Source organism: Anabrus simplex, chromosome 12 (assembly GCF_040414725.1).
Source record: "Anabrus simplex isolate iqAnaSimp1 chromosome 12, ASM4041472v1, whole genome shotgun sequence".
NCBI classification, from domain to species: domain Eukaryota; kingdom Metazoa; phylum Arthropoda; class Insecta; order Orthoptera; family Tettigoniidae; genus Anabrus; species Anabrus simplex.
Window position 1 is genome coordinate 43,975,097 of NC_090276.1, and position 12,256 is coordinate 43,987,352.

Here is a 12,256-nt window from a genome sequence, read left to right on the forward strand (position 1 = left end):
AATATTTGAATGATGGTGCGTCCCTTTAACTGCCAATACAAAACCTTGTGGACTTTGTTACATTACGGTGACTGTTATCTGTTATGGTTCTACTCCTTGTAAGCACAGTATTCAGTAATCACGAGATAGTGGGTTCGAACCCCACTGTCGGCAGCCCTGAAGATGGTTTTCCGTGGTTTCCCATTTTCACACCAGGCAAATGCTGGGGCTGTACCTTAATTAAGGCCACGGCTGCTTCCTTCCCATTCCTAGGTCTTTCCCATCCCATCGTCGCCATAAGACCTATCTGTGTCGGTGCGACGTAAAGCAAATAGCAAAAAAAAAAGAGTGTTGCTTTCAATTCGCTTGCAAATTTCCTGGCATACATTTTCCAAACAGGAGTACGGCACATGATACAGAGAAGTTCTGAACCAGAGGGTCCATTCATAACAAATAAAATAAGCTTCACTGAGTGTCTCCAAGCCTGCTGAGGAGGTGGCAAACATGTTTAGGAGCTGAGGAATGTCAATTAGAACACCTTCTTTAATGATAAGGTAAGTTTTGCTATCTTAGTTTCACCAGAAGTAGTTTTCTATGACTGACATTTGTTAATATGTAGTGCACAGATTAGAAGAGCTTTAAGGAGGAGTGATAATTGTCTAAAATTCAATATTCTCTTAAACTGGAGCACAAATATGAAAAATGCTTACAAAATGTTCTATCTGAGGTGTACTTCATTCAACAAAGTATGTTTGATGGCAGTGAATGCACCGAACATACTGAGAGATCAAGTACCACATTTATTCGCAGATATCTTGTACTTTCTTTCTGAAAATTCTAGCTTAAAAATCTAAGTGCAAGGTATATGAGGAAAGATAGTTCTTGAACTTGATTAGAATAAAAATATTTTTTTAAAGTCATAAAGCCTAATGATTTTGCATAATAGACTGCATTTTTTACGGCCAGTAACTTATCAGTGAATATTAACAAAGGTATTTATTCGTTGCCGAATATGCTTCCTGCTGTTTCAGCTTCCATTTCACTACACAGAATCCTGCAGTAGTGAGGAATGGAGTTGGTTTTATACTCCATAAAGACATTGATAGTGTAACAGATATCTCATTCATCAATGAGAGATTAATCAAAGCTAAAATATGCCTAAATGGAGACTCTCAAACTGTGATCCAAGTTTACGCTCCCCAGAAGGGTTGTAGTGACAACCAAAAAGCAAGCTTCCAATAAAAACTAGAATACATCATTGATGAAAAGAACATGATGATATTTGGGGATTTTAATGCCCAGTTGGCTGAGGTAGCAGCGCACCAGCCTCTCACCACTGGGTTCCGCAGTTCAAATCCCGGTCACTCCATGTGAGATTTGTGCTGGACAAAGTGGAGGCAGGACAGGTTTTTCTCCAGGCACTCCAGTTTTCCCTGTCATAATTCATTCCAGCAACACTCTCCGAAATAATTTTATTTCATCTGTCATTCATTAATCATTGCACCAGAGGAGTGCGACAGGCTTCGGCAGCCGGCACAATTCCTATGCTCGCCGCTACATGGGGGCTTCATTCATTCCATTCTGACCCGGTCAAATGAATGGAAACAGGCTGCAGATTTTCATTCCTTTTCAATGTCCAGGTAGGAAATGATAGGTCAGGTTATGAAGGAATTATTGGTCCATATGGATTTGGTAATAGAAATGAGGAGGGTGAACTTCTGCTTGATCTATGTACACGAAACTAACTTCTGGTGCAGAACTCGTGGTTTCAGAAACGGGATAGCCACAAGATAACAAGTTATAGCTGAGATGGTCAGTATAGATCAGTGATAGACCTTATCGTCACAGATAGGCCAAGTGGAGAAAAGTTGCAGGATGTAAAAGTGATACCTAGTAAGAGCCTTAATAGTGACCATAGACTCCTCATTGCAGACTAAGAGTCACCAAACCTATTATTAAAGTAAACAGGAAGAAAAAACCACGAATTACAGACTGAAAATTGAAAGATCTGGAAGTCAAACAGCAGTTTCAAGAGGAAATCAGAGCTAAAATACCAATAACAGACACAAAGATGCTTGCTGATGCTTGTTGTTTTAAGGGGCCTAACATCGAAGGACATCGGCCCCACAGACACAAAGAAAGGTAATGAAGAATGGAATGATTTTAAGACAAGTCTGGTTGGTAGCGCAGAGAAAATATGTGGAAGAATAAGCAGAAGAGTTAGAGAGAAAAGAACATCTTGGTGGAATGATAAAGTGAAAGAAGCCATAATGAAAAGGAATAAAGCCAAAAAAGCTCTTGATGTGGCTAAGTCTGACAGAAGAATCAACAGCGACCGAATAGACAACAATAAATTGGAAGAGATGACGAAAGAATATAGATACAGGAAGTTTGAATCAAGAGAATTTTATGGGAAGGAAAAGAGAAAAGTTGGGAAGAATTTACAACTAAACTGGAAGACGACAGTAAAGGGAATATGAAAATGATATATGGAATAGTAAAATGTAAAAGATCAGATAAAGAAGCAATTACAGCTCTGGAGACAACAGATGGGAATATAGTTTGCAATATGAAAGATATCAGAGATACAATGGGACAGTATTTTGACAAGCTCTTAAATGGCTCTAATGAGATCTCTGTTGAGGGTGTAGGACAGAAAACAATAGAGGAATATATCCCAATTACATGGACAGAAGTAGAGCAAGCTCTCCATAAGATGAGAAATGGTAAGTCAGCAGGAGCTGATGAAGTTAAGGTGACATGATTAAAGCTGCTGGTCCACCAGGAATACAGTGGCTGCACAGAGTTCTCAGAACAATATGGAAGGATAACAAAATACCTGAAGATTGGATAAAAGGGACGACAGTTCCTATCTTTAAGAAAGGGAGTAGAAAGAAAGGTGAAAATTACCGAGGCATTAACCTCATATCACATGGCCTTAAAATTATGGAGAAGATCATTGAAGCCAGAGTAAGGGATATACTAGAGCCTATCTTAGAAGAGGAACAACATGGCTTTAGGACTGGAAGAAGCACAACAGATCTGATATTTGCTGTGAGGATGTTGGCAGAGAAACACTGGGAAAGAGGACAAGACCTAATTATTGTGTTTATGGACCATGAAAAGGCGTATGATAATGTCCCTATATCAACTAGCCTATTTGGAAAAGTCTTAGAAACTTGGTGTACCGGAGTACCTTTTAAGAAGATCCAAATGCTATATACTAATTGCAAAAGCTGTGTCAGTATTGGAGATGGTCACTCTGAATGGTTCGATACAACCAAAGGAGTACAACAAGGGAAGTACTTTATCACCTCTTCTATTCATAGCAGTTATGGATACCATTTTAGAGGAACTAAAAGGGAAAGGTAATAAAGATCTTCAGGCTCTGGTGTAAGAAGTTTGATGATTATGGAATGAAATTGAACCCATCAAAAACAGCAGCATTGAAAATCAGCAGACATAATACAGAATGCAACATAAAACTACAGGACCACCAAGTTGTAGTAGTACACCAATTCAGATATTTAGGAAGCGTAATGGCTAGTAATAATAATAGAGCTGAGATAGAAATAACTAACAGAGTAACCAAACGCTCTAACTTTTACAGTATCGTTAGACACCTACTGTGGGATGAGAAGGTCCCACAAAGAACAAAAATGATCCTGTACAAGTCATATTTCAATCCCATCCTTACATATTCTCTGGAAACCTGCACACTAACATCAAAGGATTGTAGTAGGATTCAAGCCTGTGAAATGAAATTTCTTAGAACTGCCCTCCAAAAGAATCAATTTGATCACGTGAAAGACTTAGGTCATCTAGACTTAAATGGTTTGGGCATGTTAAACGAATGAATAGCACAAGGTTACCATGTGCTTATTTGGAAAAGAGAACAACAGGTAGAAGACCAGCTGGAAGACCAAGAAGAAGATGGATGGACCAACTGAAGGAAGACGTGGAGAGGAGAGGATGGAAAACAAAATCTTTTTGAATAGGCAACTTTGGAAGAAGCTCGTTTTCAAACACCCTACCCGGTTCGCTGGAAGGGCAAACCGATGATGATGATGATGACCAGCACTCATGATATGATTTTTATTTACAGGTATACCTGAAACTGTTTAACGCAGTCACATTAAAATCTATCATATTAAACCCTCGGCATGCGGCACGAATACTGTTTTTCTCTGCAAATCAAATCACTCAAATTTAAAAAGCCGTCGTAATTCTTGGATGCTTCCCCATTGCTCAACTAGAAGCGAAATCATGCTGAAAACCAAATTATGGTATCGTAACGTACTGGACTCAATCTTATACCTTTTGTCTCGCACATACCATGTATTGATATACTGAAACTGCAGCCAGTTTAGCAGTGTCACATTTCACCTAACTCATTAGGTTAGGGAATACCCCACAATCTGGAATTAACTACCTCCCTTCCACCAAACAAAAGGAGGGAGCTGTTGCAACTAAGATACGGGGAGGAGTACAACCTTGCGCTGAGAGCAGGCATGCCAGGCTCCAGGGTGTACCTTGTTTTATGAAGAAAACCTGACGTGACATATAAGCGGGGATTATTTTGTCCATTAATTCGATATTAAAAATTAGGATGCGTGATATATGCAATGGCGAGATATGCATGAGTAAGTATGGTATATAATTTGTGGTGACTTGTAAAGCACATATTCTTGTTTATAACTATGGTTAATGTAAGAATTGCTATGAAATAACACTTAATAAAGAAGGAGCATATATGTATAGCAAAGCTTTGTCAATTGGGCAGTCACCAAACAGGGGAAGCATAGTACAGTGTTATTCTAAATAAACAAAGAATAGAGTATAACTTACTCTTTTGCGTCCGAATCTTTCCTGTCCGCCGAGATGCATGCAGATTGGGTAAAGGATCTGCTAGGATCTGACGGAGAAGAGCTCGAACATCACCAACACATTCAGCCAATCGAACAGACTCTGAGGGGAGTTTCTTGGAGCCCACTGAAACATATTTAGCAGCAGGAAAATCCACAATGAACTTCTTATTAATCTGAAATCATGCACTGGGTTTGAAGGTACAATATGGAATGTTTTTAACTATAATTTCTAGTTTTGCCTAGCTATAGTTTGACATGTAAAAGACTTTTTGATCAATCTCCAATTTAATCATTGTCTGATTACCTTAATTCTTTCACTGCTGCATTTTCCACAGCATAAGAACCCTTAAATGCATTATTAAATATAGAAATTAAAAAATATAGTTAAGTGATTATTTATGGTTTTTTTGCTATGTCTTTTTTTTTAAATAATTGGCTTTACATTGCAACAATGCAGATAGGTCTTAAGATGACAATGGGATAGGAAAGGACTAGGAGTGGGAATGAAGCGGCCGTGGCCTTAATGTACAGCCCCCGTATTTGCTTGGTGTGAAAATGAGAAATCAAGGAAAACCATCTTCAAGATTGCCTACAGTGGGATTCGAACCCACTATCTCCAGAATGCAAACTGTGAAAATTGTTTACCGTAGTTCCCTATTTTTACACCAGGCAAATACTAGGGCTGTTATTATGGCTACGGTTCTTCTTCCCCAGTCCTCTTTAAACAATAATCACCACCACTTGCCTTTTCCTATATGCTAGTTGCCGAAAACTTATATGATTATATATATATATATATAAAACCCATACAACCTATTTTTTAGTTTTCACTATTATGTGTGTTTACTTGGCAGTAAATATAAGTGAATCCCTCCCGGTTGATGTATGTGACAGCCCTCTGACGATCGGGACTCTAATTCTGATATGTATGTAGTCGAAGTGACCTATAATTCCATGGAAATTATCCCATGTATATAATAAAATATATCGGTTGCCAAGAATTGTATTCAAGTTGACACTTACCGGACTGTCACTTTATCAGTCTCAAGAAACAAGTCTCTCAAAAAGCGAAACCTTATTTTAAGATCTATATTCCCGTGCATGTCTAATGAATTGCTGCGATTTAGCAGCGGGCGACCCACAGAGAGGCCGTCGGATTAACCTTTCTTCCCGGAATTGTCTCAACATGATAATACAAATTACATATTTCATGGTACATAACCTCTGATTGTGATTCATTACTCTCATTTGAGGTTAAACAGTGCTCTCGGCAGTGTTTAAATATGACCGGTTTAACAGCAGACATTGTCTAAATACCGTTTCTGCAATCGGCCCATTACGTTTAGGTAGTTAGCTTCAAGGTTTAGTAAACTTTCCCAAGTAAAAGAGAGTACGTCACAAACCTAACACCAGTATATTTCAAAGTGCTGCTTGACAACACTATAAACAGGAAGAGGGAATCCAGCATAACAAAAAGAACTGGTGGCAGTGAAAAGCAAAGGTGTATGGTTATGTTATGTATAACTCACCCTAAAAAGGAAAAACCATTCTGAAAGACTGAGAGAAAGGTGTATTGGTCAGAGCAAATAAATAAAAAAACTGGATGGACAATGACCTCGTGGTTGTCTAGGTGATGCATGCTGAGCAATATTGTCCAGGCGCACTTCTAAATTTACGATAACATGTTGGTGCTGGGCAGCTTCTATCGACATACAACTCGAGACGTGCAACAGAAGTTGCAAACAGGGAAAATGGATATACTGATCATCCCTGGAGGCTTAATATCAGTTATACAACCACTAAATGTGTCTACAAATCAACCATTTAAACAATGATGTATGCAATGGATGACTGATGATGAACATAAGTTCAGACAGAGTTGGTTTTCAATCCCACTTGCTGTTACAACATTTGAAGATTATGGTATCCTTGGTTTAAAACAAAACGATATTTTATGTAGGTATAATTTCTTGCAAATAAAAAAATTAAAGCATATATAAAAAATGTCTTCTCCTAAAATTATTCAACAGCGCAGATTATTTGTGTATTTATGATATACTTCAGCGGGCATTCCACACAAGGTACAAAGGGTTAACTTAATGGAGCTTACCTTGATTAGGGTAGATTTCATTAGTGTACGTTCGTAGGAGACGTAAGCTGGCTCGACTAATATATACAAGTCGTTCCAAGTCCTGCAGTGCTGCAAGATGACCTGATGTCCAACTACTGATATGTGTGATGTCCACTAGTCCTGCTTTAAATGTATTCCATGACCACTGAAGTAACGCTAGAAGAGACTGGAAACATTCCTGGAAGAAAGAAAGAAATTATTAGCAGTTCAAGCATAATACATGACAGGAATTCCATAATTTAATCAACAGTTTAAGACACTGTCATAAGTACATCATAAATAGGATATCCTGAAATAAAAGTTGGCAAAACTTGCTACATTCAAGGTTTTGTAAACTTTAGACTATGGTACAGTATTTTTCTATTTCTTTTCTTCCCAGAACTACTTCATACATCAGCTGATAGTCTGCTTCTGCTCCTCCAATAATACTAACCGAGGCTGATTCAGAATCTGCAGAAGTGATGTCGTTGGAAGTCCACCCTATTAATTATGATGTCATCTGTAATCTTCAGTCTTTGTAGATCACATCGTATCCCTTCCAGCCAACCGGTGGCATGTTTTAATCTGGAGATGTAATAAAAAATCTTCCAGTTAGAGCCTGTCGTTCATTCTGTGAAGGTGACCATAACATTTTGTCTATAATTTTATCTATATTGCAGTAGAGGTCTTCATTTTTTCTCTTCTTCCAAATATATTTATTCTTTTGATGTTCAAAATTTTCCTTTCATTCTTGTCCAGTTTCTCTTGTTCACCTCTTTTGTTCAACGTTAAACATTCTGATCCATATAATACCTCTGCTTTAATTACAGACGTATAGTGCCTGATTTTTGCCTGGAACAGTATCGATGGTGTTTAGTGAGTTTATAAGCCATGTCCATTTCTTCAATCTCTCTTTGCAGGGTGTATTACTGAGTCCATTTGACTGGATCCACTCTCCCAGATATTTAAATTTTTCAATTCTTTGAATATGCCCATGTTGCATCATTAAGTACTTTTCTCTGTTGTATCTTTCTTCATTATATTTATTTTTTTCATAAGGAATTTGAAGACCAATTCAATGGCTATGTCATGTACTGTAGTTTCCGACATTATTTGTACTTATAAATTGTTTTCTGAAATGACTGCTCTATCATCAGCAAAGGCAAGACATTTCACATCAAATCTTCCTCTTCCTTGCCCTACATGGATCCTCTCAATTTCGTTTAATACCAAATTAAAGAAAAGCGATGAAAGTCCATTACCCTGTTGAACTCCAGTCTTGATTTTGAAAAGGTCTGAAAATTAATTTAGAAACTTAACTCTTGAAGTTGTATCCGTGAGCGTTTAAGTTTTCCAGTATTTTTATCTGTCCCTAATTCTGCTGGAGTTAGGAATACGGATTGCCTATCAAGTGAAAAATAAGCCTTTCTGAAGTAAGCTATAAGATTAATAAGGCTTCAAGTGTAGTGTGAATAGTGCTAAGTTTATGAACTAGATTCAAAGCATATTTTCTTTGATATATTAGTAACAGTTCTTTTTAACAATATAGTATTTCCTGTTTTTGACTTTTCAAGTAACACTCCCATCATCATCATCATCATCATCATCATCATCATCATCATCATCCTAGTGCATTCCCACGGGTACACGGGGTCCACTCTTTCGATGAGTGAATGCCAATGCTTCTTCAGAATGCAGGCTAATGATTTGCAAATCCTCATTAATGGTGTCTTTCCACCTCTGCTTTTGTTGCCCAAGTAGTCACTGGTTTTCGATTTCCAGGTGGTAAGTGGATTTTGGCGACTGCAGAGGGTTTCACCTTCACGACTTGTCGAAACCAGTGAAGCTGACTTTCCCCCATCTTTTCTATAATAATTATAGATGACACACTAAATTACATCCGAATGGTGTCACTGGTTTTATGGTCATGAAGAAGTATCCTTCAGAGCAATCGCTTCTCCAGGGTATGGAGACAGCTCTCAGCGTCCATCATTGCTGCCAAACATTTGGTGCCTTACAGTGCAACAGGGTGGATGACCAAATTGTAGATCATCGATTTGAGCTTGACTGGCATTCGTCTGTCACAGAGTACATCACTGAATTCTCACCAACGCATCCAGGCCGCATTAACACTTACTTGCACATTGCCACTGATGCTACCATCATTTTGGAGATGGAGCCAAGATGCTGCAAAATATCCACCTTTTCTAGTGTTTCCAGGAGTTGTAACAGTATCCAAATACTTACGTTTTCTAGATGTTTAGGCGGAGTCCAAAATGGGTCAAGTGGCCATTCCAAGACTTGGCTTGCCTCTGGAGTTCCCCTCTAATAACAGCAGGAAGCATGTTGTTGTCACCACAGAGTATGGCCCAGAACATGTTCAGATGTAGGTCCTGTGTGATAGTGTCCATGACTACAATGAACAGAACTGGTGATAATGCTGAGCTCAATGCACTCCAACCATCACTAGGAAATTGTAGGAAAGATCAGATGAGTATCACAAATGACAACTAGTGCTTTTATAGATAATTTTGGATTTTGGCCCAATGGATGAGTCTCTTGGGCACACCGTGTTTACGGAAAGTGTACCCTATCAGTTGGTGGTAGAAGTGATCAAAAGCCTTCCCTAGATTTAGAAATGCCAGGTGCAGTGGATGTATCTTCCTCCTGTTCTTCCCCATCAGCTGATGGGCTACAAAAATGACATCAGTTGTTTCACATCCTTTCATTAAAAACCATTTAGTGAATTTGCTGATCAAGCATTCTTTCAAGGATCTTCATGTTGTGATACAGAAGGCAGATTGGATGAGAGTTGGCACAATAGGCTGCATCACCCTCATTCTTGCAGATTGGGTAGATCATATTCTTCTTGCTGTCCACTCCACCGGTGATGTCTGCAAAAGTTAGCGACAGCACTGGACCCAGTGTTTGCCACACAAATCAATCTACTTTCGTTTGTCTTATCTACCTACCATTTCTTAAAGGCCCTTTCCTTCTCTGAAACCTTACTCCACAACCATGCCTGCTTGTCAATATATCGGCAACCTGGTTTCGTGATGCCAAGGATATTCCTGGTTGTGGCAGTGACAGAGGCGCAAAGTGCCGATCAGGTTTTGTCACTGGAAGAGGGACAGATGAATGGGACTGTGAGTGTCCTGCAACTTCCACCATTTGATTGTTTTGGACCTGTGGTGCCTACAATATGCTTATGGCCTTTTATCTTGATATCTGAAAAAAAAAAAAAAAAAAAAGCAGCTTGTGTTATGGAGCGAGATGATCAGATGGGATAAACTTGGTGTTAGATATGGGAAAACTGCATCTGCACACAGGAATGAAATCAAGCTGACTGCTATACCCACAGCTTGTGTATGTGTTGAGGTGGGTTGTACCTTTCTTGAAGAACATGTTGCAGATTATGAGTTCATTTGCTTCTGCAAAGTCTAGGATTCTAAGTCCACTGTGATAGTGGTTCCCATGGCACTGTTATCCACACTGAGTGCTACCCATATGACCATTCAGATCTCTGTACAGGAATAACAGATCTTCAACAGGGTAGGCAGAGATTCTGGTCTGAAGTTCTTCTAAAACTGATTCTTGATGTGATTATCATTTCCTGTTTGAGGGGCATAGGCAAAGAAGAGAACACATGGAATCAGCAGAGAGGGATGCTGATAGTGACATACATTATACAGTCTAGATGCCTCTGGATCTCAGATACATGGGTGTGTATATCCTCGTTCACAACTAAAGCTATGCCACTGTCGTTGGATGTGCCCTGGTAGATCAACTTGTAACCTTCTCCAATGTCCTTGGATCTCTTGAAACATGCGATGTTGATAGTTTGGTGTTTCAGAATTTCAGCCGACTCACAGCTGCATCCAGTCAGGATTCCAATGTTGAGCGTGGCAATTCATAATTGTTTTGACTTCCTCTGAGTTACTGTATTTACTCGTGTATTAGACCCCCCACTAGCATTTCGAGAAGAAGAAAACGAAAAAAATAAATCTTGCATATAAGACCCTCCAACGTAATTTGTCGGAGAAGAATAACGATTCCGCTTCGAAGCGATTACAAGTCTTATTGCAGCTCTGATGACAACGCACAAATTTGTGAACAGTTTCGTCCGTACGACCTACGCAATGAAAACGCGTCGAATCCATGTGGTACGTCTGTGTTTTGTAGTTAAGAAATGTCAGCCTCCGTAGCGTAGGTCTACTGCAGCTCTGATGACATCGCACAAATAAGTGAATAGGCCTAGCTTCGTGTCCGACCCGCGCATTGCAAGCATGCATCAGTCATGCTGTATGTCCATGTTTTGTAGTTAATAATGTCCTCCAGTGTAATGGTTAGCACAATTATTTGCTGTTCTCACGAGCCTGACTTCGATTCCTGGTACCGTACTGCCAGAGATTTATGAATGGCAGGAAGGTTGATATGCAGTAAAAGCGGTACATGTAACTCCCCTCCACTGGGGATGTGTCTAAAACGAGCTGTACCACCTCAGGATGAGGAAAAGAGTTTACTTTAGTTGAGAAATATTCGTGGTTGCTACTATTTATACAACAGGCGAGATCATTAACAAAGTGGTCGTTTAATATCTCGTAACTCGGGCATATATAGGTATATATTTGGAGGGAAGCAAGTTTAAAACGTGATAAAAGCTATCCAAATAAAACGATTGTTTTACTCGCCAACGTACCTGTTGTTGTTGTTTGAGTCATCAGTCCATAGACTGGTTTGAAGCAGTTCTCCATGCCACTCTATCCTGCCCTAACCTTTTAATTTCTACGTAACTATTGCATCCTACATCTGCTCTAATCTGCTTGTCATATTCATACCTTCGTCTACCCTTACAATTCTTACCGCCTTCACTTCCTTCAAAAACCAACTGAACAAGTCCTGGGTGTCTTAAGATGTGTCCTATCATTCTATCTCTTCTTTTCGTCAAATTTAGCCAAATCGATCTCCTCTCACCAATTCGATTCAGTATCTCTTCATTCGTGATTCGATATATCCATCTCACCTTCAGCATTCTTCTGTAACACCACATTTCAAAAGCTTCTATTCTCTTTCTTTCTGAGCTAGTTATCGTCCATGTTTCACTTCCATACAATGCCACACTCCACACGAAAGTCTTCAAGAACATCTTTCTAATTCCGATATCAATGTTTGATTTAAAGTTAAAAACTTCATGATTGTTCCGTATTGAATAGAGAAAATAAGAAGATGTACAATATTATAGGGAAGGATCCACCTTTCAATACTCCGTAGTAAAAAGTAGTTACAACCTGTTTATTGG

At 39.0% G+C, this 12,256-nt stretch overlaps 1 protein-coding gene across 1 annotated transcript in view; it reads right to left on the reverse strand.

Moving 5' to 3' along the window:
* Window positions 1–12,256, reverse strand: part of hiw (highwire) — an 815,007-nt gene that overhangs the window by 689,896 nt on the left and 112,855 nt on the right. The window contains exons 23-24 of the mRNA XM_068229800.1: window positions 6,958–7,156; window positions 4,828–4,971 (exon numbers count right to left, since the gene is read on the reverse strand). Coding sequence (XP_068085901.1) covers window positions 4,828–4,971; window positions 6,958–7,156 — 343 coding nt within the window. The remainder of the gene's footprint in view (window positions 1–4,827; window positions 4,972–6,957; window positions 7,157–12,256) is intronic.